The sequence below is a fragment of the Lampetra fluviatilis genome, chromosome 3 (genome assembly GCF_964198595.1).
Source record: "Lampetra fluviatilis chromosome 3, kcLamFluv1.1, whole genome shotgun sequence".
NCBI classification, from domain to species: domain Eukaryota; kingdom Metazoa; phylum Chordata; class Hyperoartia; order Petromyzontiformes; family Petromyzontidae; genus Lampetra; species Lampetra fluviatilis.
This window is the reverse complement of record NC_136277.1, coordinates 1,744,974-1,764,701: the sequence shown is the minus strand read 5'-3', so window position 1 is coordinate 1,764,701 and position 19,728 is coordinate 1,744,974. Positions and strand designations below refer to the sequence as shown.

At 61.0% G+C, this 19,728-nt stretch overlaps 1 protein-coding gene across 3 annotated transcripts in view; it reads right to left on the bottom strand.

Moving 5' to 3' along the window:
• LOC144951216 (KN motif and ankyrin repeat domains 1-like) overlaps window positions 1–19,728 on the bottom strand; it is a 78,383-nt gene that overhangs the window by 1,695 nt on the left and 56,960 nt on the right. For 2 of the 3 annotated variants that reach the window (XM_078881368.1, XM_078881376.1), the window contains exons 3-12: window positions 16,098–18,609; window positions 13,678–13,802; window positions 13,316–13,418; window positions 10,388–10,511; window positions 6,967–7,070; window positions 6,541–6,622; window positions 5,935–6,154; window positions 5,244–5,386; window positions 4,096–4,296; window positions 3,455–3,553 (exon numbers count right to left, since the gene is read on the bottom strand). In XM_078881368.1, coding sequence (XP_078737494.1) covers window positions 3,455–3,553; window positions 4,096–4,296; window positions 5,244–5,386; window positions 5,935–6,154; window positions 6,541–6,622; window positions 6,967–7,070; window positions 10,388–10,511; window positions 13,316–13,418; window positions 13,678–13,802; window positions 16,098–18,609 — 3,713 coding nt within the window. The remainder of the gene's footprint in view (window positions 1–3,454; window positions 3,554–4,095; window positions 4,297–5,243; window positions 5,387–5,934; window positions 6,155–6,540; window positions 6,623–6,966; window positions 7,071–10,387; window positions 10,512–13,315; window positions 13,419–13,677; window positions 13,803–16,097; window positions 18,610–19,728) is intronic. The other variant, XM_078881383.1, reaches the window with a different exon arrangement.

Sequence of the window (19,728 nt, the reverse complement as noted above, 5' to 3'; positions counted from 1 at the left end):
CCAGGCGTGTGTGTGTGTGTGTGCCAGGCGTGTGTGTGTGTGTGTGCGTGCCAGGCGTGTGTGTGTGTGTGCGTGCCAGGCGTGTGTGTGTGTGTGCGTGCCAGGCGTGTGTGTGTGTGCGTGCCAGGCGTGTGTGTGTGTGTGTGTGCCAGGCGTGTGTGTGTGTGTGCGTGCCAGGCGTGTGTGTGTGTGCGTGCCAGGCGTGTGTGTGTGTGTGTGTGCCAGGCGTGTGTGTGTGTGTGTGTGCCAGGCGTGTGTGTGTGTGCGTGCCAGGCGTGTGTGTGTGTGTGTGTGTGCGTGCCAGGCGTGTGTGTGTGTGTGCGTGCCAGGCGTGTGTGTGTGTGTGCGTGCCAGGCGTGTGTGTGTGTGCGTGCCAGGCGTGTGTGTGTGTGCCAGGCGTGTGTGTGTGTGTGCGTGCCAGGCGTGTGTGTGTGTGTGTGCGTGCCAGGCGTGTGTGTGTGTGTGTGCGTGCCAGGCGTGTGTGTGTGTGTGCGTGCCAGGCGTGTGTGTGTGTGCGTGCCAGGCGTGTGTGTGTGTGCGTGCCAGGCGTGTGTGTGTGTGCCAGGCGTGTGTGTGTGTGCCAGGCGTGTGTGTGTGTGTGTGCCAGGCGTGTGTGTGTGTGCGTGCCAGGTGTGTGTGTGTGTGTGTGTGCCAGGCGTGTGTGTGTGTGTGCGTGCCAGGCGTGTGTGTGTGCGTGCCAGGCGTGTGTGTGTGTGTACCAGGCGTGTGTGTGTGTGCGTGCCAGGCGTGTGTGTGTGCGTGCCAGGCGTGTGTGTGTGTGTGTGCCAGGCGTGTGTGTGTGTGTGTGTGCCAGGCGTGTGTGTGTGTGTGTGTGCCAGGCGTGTGTGTGTGTGTGTGTACCAGGCGTGTGTGTGTGTGTGCGTGCCAGGCGTGTGTGTGTGTGTGTGCCAGGCGTGTGTGTGTGTGCCAGGCGTGTGTGTGTGTGCCAGGCGTGTGTGTGTGTGTGTGCCAGGCGTGTGTGTGTGTGTGCGTGCCAGGCGTGTGTGTGTGTGTGCCAGGCGTGTGTGTGTGTGCGTGCCAGGCGTGTGTGTGTGTGTGTGCCAGGCGTGTGTGTGTGTGTGTGTGTGCCAGGCGTGTGTGTGTGTGTGTGCCAGGCGTGTGTGTGTGTGTGCGTGCCAGGCGTGTGTGTGTGTGTGTGCCAGGCGTGTGTGTGTGTGTGTGCCAGGCGTGTGTGTGTGTGTGTGTGCCAGGCGTGTGTGTGTGTGTGCGTGCCAGGCATGTGTGTGTGCGTGCCAGGCGTGTGTGTGTGTGTGCCAGGCGTGTGTGTGTGTGTGCGTGCCAGGCATGTGTGTGTGCGTGCCAGGCGTGTGTGTGTGTGTGTGCCAGGCGTGTGTGTGTGTGTGTGCGTGCCAGGCGTGTGTGTGTGTGTGCGTGCCAGGCGTGTGTGTGTGTGTGCGTGCCAGGCGTGTGTGTGTGTGCGTGCCAGGCGTGTGTGTGTGTGTGTGTGCCAGGCGTGTGTGTGTGTGTGCGTGCCAGGCGTGTGTGTGTGTGCGTGCCAGGCGTGTGTGTGTGTGTGTGTGCCAGGCGTGTGTGTGTGTGTGTGTGCCAGGCGTGTGTGTGTGTGCGTGCCAGGCGTGTGTGTGTGTGTGTGTGTGCGTGCCAGGCGTGTGTGTGTGTGTGCGTGCCAGGCGTGTGTGTGTGTGTGCGTGCCAGGCGTGTGTGTGTGTGCGTGCCAGGCGTGTGTGTGTGTGCCAGGCGTGTGTGTGTGTGTGCGTGCCAGGCGTGTGTGTGTGTGTGTGCGTGCCAGGCGTGTGTGTGTGTGTGTGCGTGCCAGGCGTGTGTGTGTGTGTGCGTGCCAGGCGTGTGTGTGTGTGCGTGCCAGGCGTGTGTGTGTGTGCGTGCCAGGCGTGTGTGTGTGTGCCAGGCGTGTGTGTGTGTGCCAGGCGTGTGTGTGTGTGTGTGCCAGGCGTGTGTGTGTGTGCGTGCCAGGTGTGTGTGTGTGTGTGTGTGCCAGGCGTGTGTGTGTGTGTGCGTGCCAGGCGTGTGTGTGTGCGTGCCAGGCGTGTGTGTGTGTGTACCAGGCGTGTGTGTGTGTGCGTGCCAGGCGTGTGTGTGTGCGTGCCAGGCGTGTGTGTGTGTGTGTGCCAGGCGTGTGTGTGTGTGTGTGTGCCAGGCGTGTGTGTGTGTGTGTGTGCCAGGCGTGTGTGTGTGTGTGTGTACCAGGCGTGTGTGTGTGTGTGCGTGCCAGGCGTGTGTGTGTGTGTGTGCCAGGCGTGTGTGTGTGTGCCAGGCGTGTGTGTGTGTGCCAGGCGTGTGTGTGTGTGTGTGCCAGGCGTGTGTGTGTGTGTGCGTGCCAGGCGTGTGTGTGTGTGTGCCAGGCGTGTGTGTGTGTGTGCGTGCCAGGCATGTGTGTGTGCGTGCCAGGCGTGTGTGTGTGTGTGTGCCAGGCGTGTGTGTGTGTGTGTGCCAGGCGTGTGTGTGTGTGTGCGTGCCAGGCGTGTGTGTGTGTGTGCGTGCCAGGCGTGTGTGTGTGTGCGTGCCAGGCGTGTGTGTGTGTGTGTGCGTGCCAGGCGTGTGTGTGTGTGCCAGGCGTGTGTGTGTGTGTGTGTGCCAGGCGTGTGTGTGTGCGTGCCAGGCGTGTGTGTGTGTGTGCGTGCCAGGCGTGTGTGTGTGTGTGCGTGCCAGGCGTGTGTGTGTGTGTGCGTGCCAGGCGTGTGTGTGTGTGTGTGCCAGGCGTGTGTGTGTGTGTGCGTGCCAGGCGTGTGTGTGTGTGTGCCAGGCGTGTGTGTGTGTGTGCGTGCCAGGCGTGTGTGTGTGTGCGTGCCAGGCATGTGTGTGTGTGTGCCAGGCGTGTGTGTGTGTGCGTGCCAGGCGTGTGTGTGTGCCAGGCGTGTGTGTGCCACGCATGTGTGTGTGTGCGTGCGTGCCATGTGTGCGTGTGCAAGGCGTGTGTGTGTGTGTTTGTGCCATGTGTGTGTGTGTGTGTGTGCCAGGCGTGTGTGTGTGTGTGTGCCAGGCGTGTGTGTGTGTGTGTGCCAGGCGTGTGTGTGTGTGTGTGCCAGGCGTGTGTGTGTGTATGTGTGTGCCAGGTGTGTGTGTGTGTGTGTGTGCCAGGCGTGTGTGTGTGTGTGTGCCAGGCGTGTGTGTGTGTGCGTGCCAGGCGTGTGTGTGTGTGCCAGGCGTGTGTGTGCCACGCATGTGTGTGTGTGCGTGCGTGCCATGTGTGCGTGCGTGTGTGTGTGTGTGCAAGGCGTGTGTGTGTGTGTTTGTGCCATGTGTGTGTGTGTGTGTGTGCCAGGCGTGTGTGTGTGTGTGTGCCAGGCGTGTGTGTGTGTGTGTGTGCCAGGCGTGTGTGTGTGTGTGTGTGCCAGGCGTGTGTGTGTGTGTGTGCGTGCCAGGCGTGTGTGTGTGCGTGCCAGGCGTGCGTGTGTGTGTGTGTGCCACGCGTGTGTGTGCGTGCGTGCCATGTGTGCGTGCGTGTGTGGTCGCTCACGGGCGACGGCGTCTTTGAGTAGTTGACGTGCGCGTAGAGCAGCACGGCGATGTCCTTGTGCCCCGCGTCCAGCGCGATCGACAGAGCCGTGCTCCCGTCCTGATGCAAGCACCACAAACGTACAAATACACCCACACAGGCGCACACACGCACACACGCACAAACGTACGAATACACGCACACACGCACACGCACGCATGTACGTATACACGCACAATACAATACAAATCGTGTAAGTATGTGGATTTATATAGTGCCAAAGATTTAAACCGATCATGTGGCAGGTGCGGTAAATATGAGCACTCAAATGAGCCCGGTTGGCTTCGTACGGTGCTATCGGAGTTCAACCCGCGTACACAGAGCACTGAGGAGACAAAGGCGGGCCAGGTGTGGTGCTCCCCACCTACTCCGCTACTCGCTAACAGCGACACTCTGTTCAAGGCTGCACGGTGGATCTCTGTCTGTGTGCGCGTGTGCGTGTGTGCGTGCGTGCGTGTGTGCGTGCGTGTGCGCGTGCGCGTGCGCGTGCGCGTGTGCGTGTGCGTGTGCGCGTGTGTCCGTGTGTGCGTGTGCGCGTGTGTCCGTGTGTGCGTGTGTGCGTGTGCGCGTGTGTGCGTGTGCGCGTGTGTGCAGCGTCTCACGTTGTCGGCGAGCGCGGCGTCGCAGCCCGGCTGCGCCAGCAGCAGGCGCACGAGCTCGGCGTGGCCGTGCTCGCTGGCGCACATGAGGGCCGTGGAGCCGTCGTCGTCGCGCGCGTTCGGGTCGGCGCTGCACGCCAGAAGCGCCCGCACCATGTCCACGCGCCCGTGGCTCACGGCCAGCATCAGCGCCGTCTGGCCCGCCTGCGCCCGCACGCACGCACGCGTCGGAGAGCACGCGCACGCGCCGCTCGGGTCAACGGTGGCGCCCGGCGCCCGTGAGCAAAGCAAAAGCGAAAGAAGCAAAAGCGTAGAGTGGCAAACGCAAAAGATTCATGAATAATACGAGTGGCACGAAATGAAATATCGGTAACAAAAAAAAACTCAGATCCTTTATAAATAAAATAAAAAAGTGATTCAATCGTTCTAGCAGGAGCGGAACAAACGGTGGAGCGCATGGCGAAGTACTTGGATGCAATCGGGTCAGTCCGGTGGGCTGACCGGTAATCGGCACGGTAATTGATTACTTAAATGAGCAGCTCTGGGACGGCAAGAACTTGGCAACGGCTCACCACTGGGATTTGCTGGCATTACCGTTCGACTTTGATGCACTCCCGCATCTCTCTCTCTCTCACGAGACAGAGTGAGGGACTTCTGTGCAGCGGCGTGTTGCAAGTTACAACAATAACTGTTATATATCCCTCCATATACGCAGCACGGGGACCCCAAGAGGGACCAACAACGTAGGAGTAAGAAAAAGGTCACACGTAGAAGAAAACAACCCAATGACGACGCAGGCAGTGATGAGGACACTATTTGGACACACACGTAGGATGTACAACAGGAAAATTCTAATGGAAGGAACCGTAAAGAGAGGAAGACCCAACAGAGAATGGCGACGACAACGACGACGACGTCATCGCACGAGATCGGTGCCGGAAAGATGCGGCCACGACTTGAGCATATTGGCGCACGACAGATGAAAGTGGAAACGAATGACGAGATGTGCGGTGGACAGCTACTACGGGCCATCTGCCCATGGATCATGACGACGACGACGATGATGATGATGATTTACACAGCTGGGCTTTCGCACGTGGGCGTAGGTGAGCACGTGGTGGTGGCGGCGTCGACGGTGGCGGCGGCGCTACCTGGCTTGCTCTGCCGTTGACGTCGCCCAGGCAGAGGAGGCGCCGCACGATGTCCATGTCGCGCTCGTCTTGCACGGCCGCCAGCGAGGCCAGCATGACGGCCGTGTAGCCCGCCTTGTTTTGGCGATCCACATCGCACACGCCTGCGACGCGCCGACGAGCGGCAGAAACAAACACGTGTCCGTGTTCAGCCTCAGCCCACAAACGCTGCTGTGGTAATTTTCAATGTCAGGTGCAGGTTTTTTGAAAAGCACTGCAATACTAATGCAAAAATAAATGTGTCCTAACAATGGCCCAGCAGTGACACGAAAACTTGGGGCAGCACGTTCGCCACTTCCAATTCCGGGGCTGCCCAGGCCCAGGCTCATGCCCGGGCCTAGGCGTAGACGCAGGCCAAACCCTAGGCCTAGATCCAGGCCAAACCCTAGGCCTAGATCCAGGCCAAACCCTAGGCCTAGATCCAGGCCAAACCCTAGGCCTAGATCCAGGCCAACCCTAGGCCTAGATCCAGGCCAAACCCTAGGCCTAGATCCAGGCCAAACCTAGGCCTAGATCCAGGCCAAACCTAGGCCTAGATCCAGGCCAAACCCTAGGCCTAGATCCAGGCCAACCCTAGGCCTAGATCCAGGCCAAACCTAGGCCTAGATCCAGGCCAACCCTAGGCCTAGACCCAGTCCAAACCCTGACTCACCAGTGTCAAGCAGCGCGGCCACGACGGGGAAGTTGGAGTGCGACACGCTGTAGTGCAGCGCCGAGTTTCCGTTCCCGTCGGCCATGTTGACGACGTGGCGCAGCAGCTGCGGGGAGACGCGGCGCAGCACGCCGATGAGCGCCGCCACCTGCGCCGGCCGCGCGCCCTGTCGGCTCGACGCGCCGAACCATTCCCGAGAGACGGCGCCCAGCGCCTCCGCCTGGGTCCCGGGAAAGAGAGGGAAGAAAGTGGGGGGGGGGGGGAAATATGTAAGGCAGCATCGTCGGTGCCTGAGCCACTGCCTGACTCAAACAAAGCGATGTCAGCAGCAGCGGCGGCAAAACTAGCGAAGCAATACAGACGTGGCAGAAGGGAACCCGGGACGCATAGTGACAGCGAGTGAGTGAGTGAGTGAGCGAGTGGGTGAGTGGGTGAGTGAGTGAGCGAGTGGGCGAGTGGGTGAATGAGTATTGTCAGTAAGCAAGTAGGTACGCTAACGTGCCAGTGGGCGAGTAAACAAATGAGTCGGTGAGTGAGCACGAGGGTGGGTGAGCGGCTGAGTGAGTGATTAGATGAGTGGGTGAGTGAGCGAGCGTGTGGCCTAACCATGGCGGGCTGCGCGAGGCACTGCTCGTCATCCACACCGTCCTTGAGCAGCAGACACGTGGCTAGGAGCCTCTCGTCAACGCTGCCAACGGGGACGCCACAGACACAGACACGCCGCACACACCGTGATGTCACACACACCACTAAGACACCACACACACAGGACACCGCACACCGCACACACACAGAATTAACACCGTACACACACCACACACACTCTCACGGTGACGCCACACACCCCCAATACACGGTGACGTCACGCGCACCGCGCGCACACACACGACGTGTAGAGGTGCCGGGGGAGCGACGCATAGCCATGGACGGTTGCTGAGATCTCCGCTGTTGGTGCCGCGTTGACGTCTGAACGCTGCTTTAACGGGCGAGCGACCGGGTCGTCGTCACGGCGGCTCGGAAGGCGTCTCTCACCTCACTTCACCGCCCTCCTTCACAAACACGTCCTCGCCATCCTCAGACTCCCGTGGCTCCATCCCAACATCCTCTGCCACCTTCTCAAAATCTTGTTTCTCTTCCTGTCAAAACAAACGCTCGAAACCGTGAGTGAATGTATTTATTTGATTAATTTCTCAGCACGTTCTGTTCAGATAATTTTCTATAATTATGTTACAAAATGACTAACGTAATTATAATAATCATGTCCAGTTGTACAGATCGTTATTCGTTTAAAATGCATCCTTTCTGAGGAATCACAGATGAACAGGAAGGCATGCGGTGAGCAGGCACTACCAAGCTCTGCAGTTCTCTACATATCAAGATGTTTTTTGCCAATTAATGAGTGTTTATACAAGTGGGAGGAAAGAAAAGCACCTTCAAAAACCTGGTAATAGGATTATAGCCACATAGGGTCCACCAATATAGTATTATAGCCATGTAGGGTCCACCAATGTAGGATTATTAAGTATGTATGTTGCACTTCTTTCGCAACGTACATATCCAACCGTGCTAATCAGTGGTAGTGCCTCACGCAGATAATCTCAACCGCGAGCGGGCCGGGCAGCGTTGTGGAGAATAGCGATAGGGGAAGTAATCCTGGGCAGTGTTGAGGTGATAGGGGGAAGTAATCCCTGGCAGTGTTGAGTAGATAGAGGAAGTAATCCCGGGGCAGCGTTGAGGAGATAGGGGGGAAGTAATCCGGGGCAGTGTTGAGGAGATAGGGGGGAAGTAATCCCTGGCAGTGTTGAGGAGATAGGGGGGGAAGTAATCCGGGGCAGTGTTGAGGAGATAGGGGGGAAGTAATCCCTGGCAGTGTTGAGGAGATAGGGGGGAAGTAATCCCTGGCAGTGTTGAGGAGATAGGGGGGGAAGTAATCCCTGGCAGTGTTGAGGAGATAGGGGGGAAGTAATCCCTGGCAGTGTTGAGGAGATAGGGGAAGTAATCCTGGGCAGTGTTGAGAAGATAGGGGGGAAGTAATCCCTGGCAGTGTTGAGGAGATAGGAAAAGTAATCCTGGGCAGTGTTGAGGATATAGGGGGGAAGTAATCCCTGGCAGTGTTGAGGAGATAGAGGAAGTAATCCCTGGCAGTGTTGAGGAGATAGGGGGAAGTAATCCCTGGCAGTGTTGAGGAGATAGAGGAAGTAATCCCGGGGCAGTGTTGAGGAGATAGGGGGGGAAGTAATCCCTGGCAGTGTTGAGGAGATAGGGGGGAAGTAATCCTGGCAGTGTTGAGGAGATAGGGGGGAAGTAATCCTGGCAGTGTTGAAGAGATAGGGGGGAAGTAATCCGGGGCAGTGTTGAGGAGATAGGGGGGAAGTAATCCCTGGCAGTGTTGAGGAGATAGGGGGGGAAGTAATCCCGGGGCAGTGTTGAGGAGATAGGAGGGGAAGTAATCCCTGGCAGTGTTGAGGAGATAGGAGGGGAAGTAATCCCGGGGCAGTGTTGAGAAGATAGGGGGGGAAGTAATCCCGGGGCAGTGTTGAGGAGATAGGGGGGAAGTAATCCCTGGCAGTGTTGAGGAGATAGGGGGGGGAAGTAATCCTGGCAGTGTTGAAGAGATAGGGGGGAAGTAATCCCTGGCAGTGTTGAGGAGCTAGGGGGGAAGTAATCCCTGGCAGTGTTGAGGAGCTAGGGGGGAAGTAATCCCTGGCAGTGTTGAGGAGCTAGGGGGGAAGTAATCCCTGGCAGTGTTGAAGAGATAGGGGGGAAGTAATCCCTGGCAGTGTTGAGGAGCTAGGGGGGAAGTAATTCCTGGCAGTGTTGAGGAGATAGGGGGGAAGTAATCCCTGGCAGTGTTGAGGAGCTAGGGGGGAAGTAATCCCTGGCAGTGTTGAAGAGATAGGGGGGAAGTAATCCCTGGCAGTGTTGAGGAGCTAGGGGGGAAGTAATTCCTGGCAGTGTTGAGGAGATAGGGGGGAAGTAATCCCTGGCAGTGTTGAGGAGCTAGGGGGGAAGTAATCCCTGGCAGTGTTGAAGAGATAGGGGGGAAGTAATCCCTGGCAGTGTTGAGGAGATAGGGGGGAAGTAATCCTGGCAGTGTTGAGGAGATAGGGGGGGGGAAGTAATCCCTGGCAGTGTTGAGGAGATAGGGGGGAAGTAATCCCGGGGCAGTGTTGAAGAGATAGGGGGGAAGTAATCCCTGGCAGTGTTGAGGAGATAGGGGGGGAAGTAATCCCTGGCAGTGTTGAAGAGATAGGGGGGAAGTAATCCCTGGCAGTGTTGAGGAGATAGGGGGGAAGTAATCCTGGCAGTGTTGAAGAGATAGGGGAAGTAATCCCGGGGCAGTGTTGAGGAGATAGGGGAAGTAATCCTGGGCAGTGTTGAGAAGATAGGGGGGAAGTAATCCCTGGCAGTGTTGAGGAGATAGAGGAAGTAATCCCTGGCAGTGTTGAGGAGATAGGGGGAAGTAATCCCTGGCAGTGTTGAGATAGGGGGGAAGTAATCCCTGGCAGTGTTGAGGAGATAGGGGGGAAGTAATCCCTGGCAGTGTTGAGGAGATAGGGGGGAAGTAATCCCTGGCAGTGTTGAGGAGATAGGGCGGAAGTAATCCCTGGCAGTGTTGAAGAGATAGGGGGGAAGTAATCCCTGGCAGTGTTGAGGAGATAGGGGGGAAGTAATCCCTGGCTTTGTTGAGGAGATAGGGGGGAAGTAATCCCTGGCAGTGTTGAGGAGATAGGGGGAAGTAATTCCTGGCAGTGTTGAGGAGATAGGGGGGAAGTAATCCCTGGCAGTGTTGAGGAGATAGGGGGGAAGTAATCCCTGACAGTGTTGAGGAGATAGAGGAAGTAATCCCGGGGCAGTGTTGAGGAGATAGGGGGGGAAGTAATCCCTGGCAGTGTTGAGGAGATAGGGGGGAAGTAATCCTGGCAGTGTTGAAGAGATAGGGGGGAAGTAATCCTGGCAGTGTTGAGGAGATAGGGGGGAAGTAATCCGGGGCAGTGTTGAGGAGATAGGGGGGGAAGTAATCCCTGGCAGTGTTGAGGAGATAGGGGGGAAGTAATCCGGGGCAGTGTTGAGGAGATAGGGGGGAAGTAATCCCTGGCAGTGTTGAGGAGATAGGGGGGAAGTAATCCCTGGCAGTGTTGAGGAGATAGGGGGGGAAGTAATCCCTGGCAGTGTTGAGGAGATAGGGGGGGAAGTAATCCCTGGCAGTGTTGAGGAGATAGGGGGGGGAAGTAATCCCGGGGCAGAGTTGAGGAGATAGGGGGGAAGTAATCCCGGGGCAGTGTTGAGGAGATAGGGGGGGAAGTAATCCTGGCAGTGTTGAAGAGATAGGGGGGAAGTAATCCCGGGGCAGTGTTGAGGAGATAGGGGGGAAGTAATCCCGGGCATCATCACGACGCCCCGCGGGGTGGCGATGATCGCGAGGCACCGCCCGGCGCCGTTGCCGACTCACGCTGGTGGGGGGGCGGCCGTCGGAGGTGCGCGCCAGGGAGCCCTCCGAGGCGGTGGAGTCCTCCTCCTCCTCCTCCTCCGCCGAGGACGAGGACGAGGAGGAGTTCTCGGTCGATGACTCCGGACTAGGGGAGAGAAGACACCGGCGGTCGCGTTAAGTAGTGGGTTGTGTGTGTGTGGGGGGGGAGGTTGTGTGTGTGTGTGTGTGTATGTGTGTGTGTGTGTGTGGGGGGAGGTTGTGTGTGTGTGTGGGGGGAGGTTGTGTGTGTGTATGGAAGGAGGTTGTGTGTGTATGGGAGGTTGTGTGTGTGTGGGGGGAGGTTGTGTGTGTGTGTGTGGGGGGAGGTTGTGTGTGTGTGTGGGGGGAGGTTGTGTGTGTGTGGGGGGAGGTTGTGTGTGTGTGTGTGGGGGGAGGTTGTGTGTGTGTGTGTGGGGGGAGGTTGTGTGTGTGTGGGGGGAGGTTGTGTGTGTGTGTATGTGTGTGTGTGTATGTGTGGGGGGAGGTTGTGTGTGTGTGTGTGTGGGGGGAGGTTGTGTGTGTGTGTGTGGGGGGAGGTTGTGTGTGTGTGTATGGGAGGAGGTTGTGTGTGTATGGGAGGTTGTGTGTGTGTGTGTATGGGAGGTTGTGTGTGTGTGTATGGGAGGTTGTGTGTGTGTGTGGGGGGGGGAGGTTGTGTGTGTGTGGGGAGGTTGTGTGTGTGTGTGTGTATATGGAAGGTTGTGTGTGTGTGTATGGGAGGTTGTGTGTGTGTGTGTATATGGGATGTTGTGTGTGTGTGTGTATGGGAGGTTGTGTGTGTGGGGAGGTTGTGTGTGTGTATGGGAGGTTGTGTGTGTGTGGGGAGGTTGTGTGTGTGTGTGTGGGGGGAGGTTGTGTGTGTGTGTGTGGGGGGAGGTTGTGTGTGTGTGTGGAAGTTGTGTGTGTGTGTGTGGGGGGGGGGGAGGTTGTATGTGTGTGTGGGGGGAGGTTGTGTGTGAGTGTGTGTGGGGGAGTTTGTGTGTGTGTGGGGGGGGAGGTTGTGTGTGTGTGTGGGAGGTTGTGTGTGTGTATGTGGGGGGAGGTTGTGTGTGTGTGTGGGGGAGGTTGTGTGTGTGTGTGGGGGGAGGTTGTGTGAGTGTGTGTGGGAGGAGGTTGTGTGTGTGTGTGTGGGAGGTTGTGTGTGTGTGTATGTGGGGGGAGGTTGTGTGTGTGTGTGGGGGAGGTTGTGTGTGTGTGTGGGAGGAGGTTGTGTGTGTGTGTGTGGGAGGAGGTTGTGTGTGTGTGTGTGGGAGGTTGTGTGTGTGTGTGGGGAGGTTGTATGTGTGTGTGTGGGGGGAGGTTGTGTGTGTGTGTGTGTCTGGGGCTGGTTGTGTGTGTGTGGGGGGGGAGGTTGTGAGTGTGTGTGTGGGGGGGGAGGTTGTGTGTGTGTATGGGGGAAGGTTGTGTGTGTGTGTGGGGGGAGGTTGTGTGTGTGTGTGTGGGGGGAGGTTGTGTGTGTGTGTGTGTGTTCAGTGAACGGTGGTCTTAACGATGCAATGAATCAACATCAGTTCGATGGTCGTAGAGATGATGATGATGATGACAATGATGACAATAATGAAGGTGATGATGACAGCTACGATCACGACGATGATAATGATGACAATGATGACAATGATGACGACACTGTGATAGCTCCCCGACACCCACACACAGCGTCACACACGCGACAGACGAGGTGACCGATGAACACATGGATGAGGGCGGGGGGGGGGGCGGGGGGGGTGAAACAGAGCGGGGGGCAGGGGGGGCGGTGTGGAATCTGACAGCCCCGCCAGCCATAACCTCCGGTTGGGTTACCATCGAGCAGCACAGCGGGGACACCACGCTGGGTGGCTGCACCGCCAAGCAAGTCCATTATTACCGCAGGAATAACAATTGCTGTGGTGCTGCAGCGCCGGCCATAATAGGAGCTCGCTAACAGCGATTGCCCGGCAGCCTGTGTGGGATACAAGAGGCGACGCTGCTGCTGCTGCTGCTGCTGCTGCAGTCGCGCGAACTCTCGGTTCAACAACTATCACTATTTTTTTTCATCAGCTAAGACTCACGGAACTACAGTAAGACCTTGGATTGCGAGCAGAATTCGTTCCGGAAACGTGTTTATAATCCAAAGCACTTGTGTATCAGTTGTGATCACGTGACGCTCGGCAGACAGAGCTTACACACGTACTACTCGTATTGCAAGACCTCGCTCGTTTATCAAATTAATATTTATTTAACATTTTGCTCGTCTTGTTAAACACTCGCAGACCAAGTTACTCGCAATCCAAAGTTTTACTGTATATAGCAGCTCTTGTCCCGAAGCGACTTGTCACAAATCATAGCTCAAAAAAGTGGCTTATCACGTGGGAATTTACAGCAGCCAAATACTCTAAGAGCGTGATGTTGAATCTAAATGTGGAGGGAAAAGCCGGAGGACCCGGAGAAAAATCCACGGGGAGAGAGACACGCAAACTACAAATATACAGCAGCCGTCGGGATCAGGATCGAACCCACAACCTCCTGCGTCCCAGGCGAGGGAGATCGCGCCTAAGTGACTAACCGCCAGAGGTGGGACAAAGTCATTGTTATGCAAGTCCAAGTCGAGTCGCAAGTCATCAAATTCATGACTCGAGTCTGACTCGAGTCCAAGTCACATGACTCGAGTCCACACCTCTGCTAACCGCTGCGCCACCGCTCCACCCCGACGGTGCCACAGCGCGTCACAAACAGACCCCGGCGCCAGCGCGCCGTGACAACAACCGGCAAGCGGCCAAGCTGACGACGCTACTCGAGCCGAGAGGAATTGTGGCACGGGCACGAGAAAGTGGCAAGGCCGTGGCGGGCGGGCGGGGGGAGGGTTGGCTGTGACACCGTCTCGCCAGAGAGAGCGAGCGGGAGAGCGAGAGAGCGAGAGAGTGAGACTCTCACCTCGTGTCGCCCCGTCGCAGCGTGCCCGGCGTCTCTTCGATGAGCAGAGGGTGCCGGGAGCAAGCGTCACCGGCGTCACCGGTGCCGCCGGTGCCGCCGCTGCCTGTTGCGGCGCGCGCGGAGAGACGCGGTGTCAAACGCGAAGCGCGCGTCGTCCGCACGCACGCGACTTTGCAGGAATCCTAATTGCGGTGGCGGTCGTCGTGAGAATTTGGCGAAAACCGGCGCCACCGTGGGGGCCCGACCTGCTCCCCGTCCCCCGCCCACCTTGGCTATGCCCCCCAGCGCAGCCTTCACCCACCACCCTACCCCGGCAGGAATGTGAAGGTTTCGCTGTGAAAATGCTTTCAAGAGACACTCACTCGCTTGTGACTCGGCGATGGTGACGGTGGCGACGGTGGCGGTGGTGGCGGCGGTGGCGGTGGCCTCGGTGTTTGCCACGGCGAGGACCAGGGAACGCGCCGCCCCCGGCTCCGATAAAGGGGTCCTGGCAACATGGCAGCGGTCGGACGTACATTGTAACGTGAAAGGTCAAAGCGCAGCCCTGCAATTGCTTGCTCGGAGTCACTTGTTGGGGAGGCCTTGGTCCAACATCCAGGAGTGGATGGAACGTGGCTGGTGATGATGATGAGTACACACAGCCTCACACTTAAACTTGGTAATAACACAGCGCCTTTGCACGCCCATAGGCCCCGACTGAAACGTCCGGCCCTCCCAGGTCTCAGTGCAATGCTCTCCCCTGGTGCCCATCTCACCCACAATGCTCTCCCCTGGTGCCCATCTCACCCACAACGCTCTCTCCCCTGGTGCCCATCTCACCCACAATGCTCTCCCCCTGTGCCCATCTCACCCACAATGCTCTCCCCCTGTGCCCATCTCACCCACAATGCTCTCCCCCTGTGCCCATCTCACACACAATGCTCTCCCCCTGTGCCCATCTCACACACAATGCTCTCCCCTGGTGCCCATCTCACCCACAATGCTCTCCCCCTGTGCCCATCTCACCCACAATGCTCTCCCCCTGTGCCCATCTCACACACAATGCTCTCCCCTGGTGCCCATCTCACCCACAATGCTCTCCCCCTGTGCCCATCTCACACACAATGCTCTCCCCTGGTGCCCATCTCACCCACAATGCTCTCCCCCTGTGCCCATCTCACCCACAATGCTCTCCCCCTGTGCCCATCTCACACACAATGCTCTCCCCTGGTGCCCATCTCACCCACAATGCTCTCCCACTGTGCCCATCTCACACACAATGCTCTCCCCTGGTGCCCATCTCACCCACAATGCTCTCCCCCTGTGCCCATCTCACCCACAATGCTCTCCCCCTGTGCCCATCTCACACACAATGCTCTCCCCCTGTGCCCATCTCACACACAATGCTCTCCCCCTGTGCCCATCTCACCCACAATGCTCTCCCCCTGTGCCCATCTCACACACAATGCTCTCTCCCCTGATGCCCATCTCACCCACAATGCTCTCCCCCTGTGCCCATCTCACCCACAATGCTCTCCCCCTGTGCCCATCTCACCCACAATGCTCTCCCCCTGTGCCCATCTCACACACAATGCTCTCCCCCTGTGCCCATCTCACACACAATGCTCTCCCCCTGTGCCCATCTCACCCACAATGCTCTCCCCCTGTGCCCATCTCACCCACAATGCTCTCCCCCTGTGCCCATCTCACACACAATGCTCTCCCCTGGTGCCCATCTCACCCACAATGCTCTCCCCCTGTGCCCATCTCACACACAATGCTCTCCCCTGGTGCCCATCTCACCCACAATGCTCTCCCCCTGTGCCCATCTCACCCACAATGCTCTCCCCCTGTGCCCATCTCACACACAATGCTCTCCCCTGGTGCCCATCTCACCCACAATGCTCTCCCCCTGTGCCCATCTCACCCACAATGCTCTCCCCCTGTGCCCATCTCACACACAATGCTCTCCCCTGGTGCCCATCTCACCCACAATGTTCTCCACCCTGGTGCCCATCTCACCCACAATGCTCTCCACCCTGGTGCCCATCTCACCCACAATGCTCTCCACCCTGGTGCCCATCTCACCCACAATGCTCTCTCCCCTGGTGCCCATCTCACCCACAATGCTCTCCCCCCTGTGCCCATCTCACCCACAATGCTCTCTCCCCTGGTGCCCATCTCACCCACAATGCTCTCCCCCCTGTGCCCATCTCACCCACAATGCTCTCCCCCCTGTGCCCATCTCACCCACAATGCTCTCTCCCGTGATGCCCATCTCACCCACAATGCTCTCCCCCCTGGTGCCCATCTCACCCACAATGCATCTCACCCACAATACTCTCTCCCATGATGCCCATCTCACCCACAATGCTCTCTCCCGTGATGCCCATCTCACCCACAATGCTCTCTCCCCTGGTGCCCATCTCACCCACAATGCTCTCTCCCGTGATGCCCATCTCACCCACAATGCTCTCCCCCCTGTGCCCATCTCACCCACAATGCTCTCTCTCCCATGATGCCCATCTCACCCACAATGCTCTCTCCCCTGGTGCCCATCTCACCCACAATGCTCTCCAACCTGGTGCCCATCTCACCCACAATGCTCTCTCCCCTGGTGCCCATCTCACCCACAATGCTCTCCAACCTGGTGCCCATCTCACCCACAATGCTCTCTCCCCTGGTGCCCATCTCACCCACAATGCTCTCTCCTGGTGCCCATCTCACCCACAGAGCGACACTGCCACCTAAACAATCCATTATGATTTGCGCAAAACGGCGCCGTTGGTGGCGATGCGAGCACCTGAGATCGTCGCAGCTGGCGCGGATGGCCGAGTGGATGCTGGAGAGCGAGTGCACCGTGCTGAGGATGCGACTCTCCAGCGACCCCATCTGCTGCCGGGCCTGCTCGGGCGCCGGCTGCTGCTGCTGCTGCTGCCCGAACGCGTCGGCCAGCTCCAGGTAGTTCTGCGACAGCAGCGTCTGCTGCTCCTGCAGCAGACGCTGCACCTGCTCGATGTAGGCCCCGATCGTCTCGCCCGCCAGCGCCGCCTCGGGCCCGCCCGCCGGCGCCCGCCCGTCGGCGCGCGCCGGCGCCGTGTTGCTCGACATGCTGCGCGTCTTCAGCCCCACCAGCTCGTTCCCCGTCGCGCTGAACCCACCGACGCCAACGTCACGGAATGTCGGCGCCGCCGCCGGCGACGGCTCGGCCGCCGCCGCCAGAGACGCGGCGCCGGCCGCCGAGGCCGACGACGCCGACGAAGAGGACGAGTGCCGTCGGGCGCCGGCACCGGGCCCGGCGCCCACGTCGGACAGAGACCGGCGCTCGCTGGCGGTGCCGACGCCGACCGAACGAGTCCTGGGCGCCGTCGGGGCGTCCCTCACCCTGCCGTCCCCCACGGCCACCGAGCGGCTCTGCGCGGCCCGCGTGTTGGTGGCCGCGTCCGCCAGCGACGGCGCCCGCGTGTTCGTCTGCTTGTCCTCCCGCGCCGGCGGCGGCACGGGCGGAAGCGCCGCTTCAGCCGCCGCTTCCGCCCGCGGCTCGTCCTCCGCCTCTCCGGCCTCGGCGCGATCCCTACCGCACCGGTCGCAGCGCCGACACGGCGCCGGCGCCGCGTCCGTCTCCGTGGCGACGGGGTCCAGGCGGCACTGCACGGCCGCGGCGGCCGTCGCCGGCGCCGCCGCCACGGCGGCGTCCCTCGTCTCGGCGTGGTTGCCGGCGCCCTGGCTCCGCGTCGCCGGCCGCGCCTCGGCCCACGCGTCGGCCACGCTGGGCCGCGCCGTCACACCCTTGTGCGCCGTGTGCGCCGCCTGCAGCTGCAGCCGGAGCCGCGCCATCTGCAGGCCGTGCTCCGCCTCGGCCAGCCGGGCCTCCAGGCGCCGCCGCCCGGCGCGCAGCTCCTGGAGCTCCGGCTCCGCGGCGCTCTGCCGGCGTTCTCCCAGCTCCTCCTCCGACACCGCCGTGCACGCCGCCCGCATCTCCGGCGCCGCCGCCACCGCCGCGTCTCGCCGCGACGGCCCCGCCGGCCGCTCCCCGTCGGAGTCCCCGCGGATCGTCGGCGAGCGCCGGGTCTCGGGGCCGCGCTCCCCGTCCTGCACCGCCCTCTCCAGCACCTGTATCCCCTCCGCCAGCGCACGGAACTCCTCCGAGCGGACCGCCTTCCCGACGGCTTCGGCCGCGGCGCCGGCGCCGGCTCCGCCGCGCCCGGCCTCGTCCTCGCCGCGTCCCGCCAGCGCTTTCAGCCCGCCGCAGTTGCCGGCGCTGTAGGCGCGCTTGCGGAACCCGAGCGGCTGCAGCGCCTCGGGGTCGCCGGCGGCGCCGCGCAGCTTGGCGACGAGCTGGCGCTTCTCCTCCTGCAGCACGGCGATCTTCACCTGCATCACCGGCAGCAGCTTCGCCTGCTCCTCCAGCTCGCGCAGGCGCCGCAGCCCCGCCGCCATCTGCTCGCGGATCGCCTGCAGCTGCGCGGGAGACAGGGCGCCGGCGCGCGGCGTGCCCAGCCCCGAGCTGCCGGGGCTGCCGGCGCGAAAGCCGGGGCTGGAGAGGGTGCGCGACGGCGCCCCGCCGGCCGCGTGGGGCCCGTGGGTCCCGCCGAATCCGCCGAACGCCTCCGCGCCGTTCGTCCCGGCGTAGTAGCCGTCGCCGCAGCCGTTGGGGAAGAAGACGTCGCCGGCGCCGGCGCCGCCCGCCCGGGCGCCGGCGAAGCGGCCGCCGGGGGGTGGCCACGGCGAGTGGGCCGCGGCATGAGCGGGCAGCGACGAGCCGGTGACGCTCACGTGCGTGAAGGAGAAGCTGGGCAGGCGCTGGCTCCCGTGGGCCGTGCGCGCGTGCTGCTGCTGCTGGCGCTGCTGCTGCTGGCGCTGCTGCTGCGGTCGACCGCCAGCGTCGTCGTCCCCGTGGTGCTGCATGCCGGCGCCGGCCTCCGGCCGCCCCCCCTCGGCCTCCTCGAGCCTCCTCCGCGTCTCCAGCAGGGTCTTCTCCACGCGATAGTCACGCGCGCCGCCGGCGCTCCCTCGGCCCGCCGCGGCGGCCAGCGCGCCGCGGGACCCGGCGGGGTCGCGGGGCGGCCCCTCCCGCCGGCTCGGCCCGGCGGGCACCGGCGAGGGGCCGGTCGCCGCGGTCGGCGACGGATCGGCGGGGTCGCCGGCGCGGGAGGACGGGCGGCGCGAGCGGGTCGGCGTGCGGCGCGCGGCGAGGAGGAGGCCGCGTTCGATGTCCTCCACGTACTGCAGGAAGCCGAGGTCGAGCGAGAAGCCGTAGGGGGTGTCCACCTGGTAGGTGGCACGGCCGTCGGGCAGCGACCCTCGCTCCCAGTCTGGGGCCGGCATCGCAACACAGCGCACGGCGCATCGTTAGTTTCCGAACTGCCGCGAGCGGCAAACACGCGCAGCATTCAACCGTCGCTTAGAAGCGGGCGGGAGATCAATGACACAAGATCCTCTGTCGAGCCGGAAACCTGCGACAGAGCACCGCCAAACCAACATCAAGTCCTGCACAGTCCGACCGTGCAGGCAAATGTGTGCTGCGTTTCCCGAGGGAAACCTGCGGGCGCTTCGGCCAAGATGCCCACTTGAAATATCACACGCGGCCGACAGCCGTGAAGAGGCGTCTCCTGGTCGAGCGCCGGGCGATCGGGGTCACGGGAAGAAGGTCAGAGGTCGCCGTCTCACGCCGGCACGGCCACTCCCGGGCGAGAGGAGGGCGCGCGGCGCCTAGACGGATCCTCCGGCTGGATTAGTGGCCGGGACATCGGGCAGAACACGCCGCCCGCGCAAGTAACACGGCACGACAACAAAGGCCCCGTTTGACGGGAGAACAGGAGTTCGCTCGCTCGCACCCGCTCACCTGCCTCGGCCTGCTGCCAGGAATGTGTTGCCTTCACGCCAGCCTGCCCGCCCACCCGCCCGCCCGCCCGCCCGCCCGCCCGCTCGCCCGCCCGCCAACAAATTCTTCAGCTTCCACGCTGGCGCCTGGGGCCCGTGCAGCCACGGCGCGTGCACGGACACGGACGGGAGCGGAGACCGCTCGGTCGTGTGGCCAACATCGCGATCGCCCGCCCGGCCAGCCGGCAGGACGCCTTTCAAGGCTGGGGTTCAGGCAGTAATTTCGGAGTTGCCGGCAATGCGTAATGCGAATCGAGAATCAAATTTGAAGCGGCACGCGACGGCCCACTCTTGCGAACGACGGCCACGGCATCTTTTTCACGGCCACTGCGAGTGAAGGCGCACAGCAGCAGCATTATCACGGGTTGTGACACACCGCAGGAATATCCAGGGCGGCCGCTGGATTCCAACCGCGAACCTCTGCGAAGAGCGGCAGACGCGCCACCGCCGGGCCACGTAGCGTAAATAAATATACATTGCGGGCTGCCGCTCGCGACAATGGCCGTCCTTCTTCTCTTCAGAGCAGAGAGAGAGAGGGGGGTGAGAGCAGG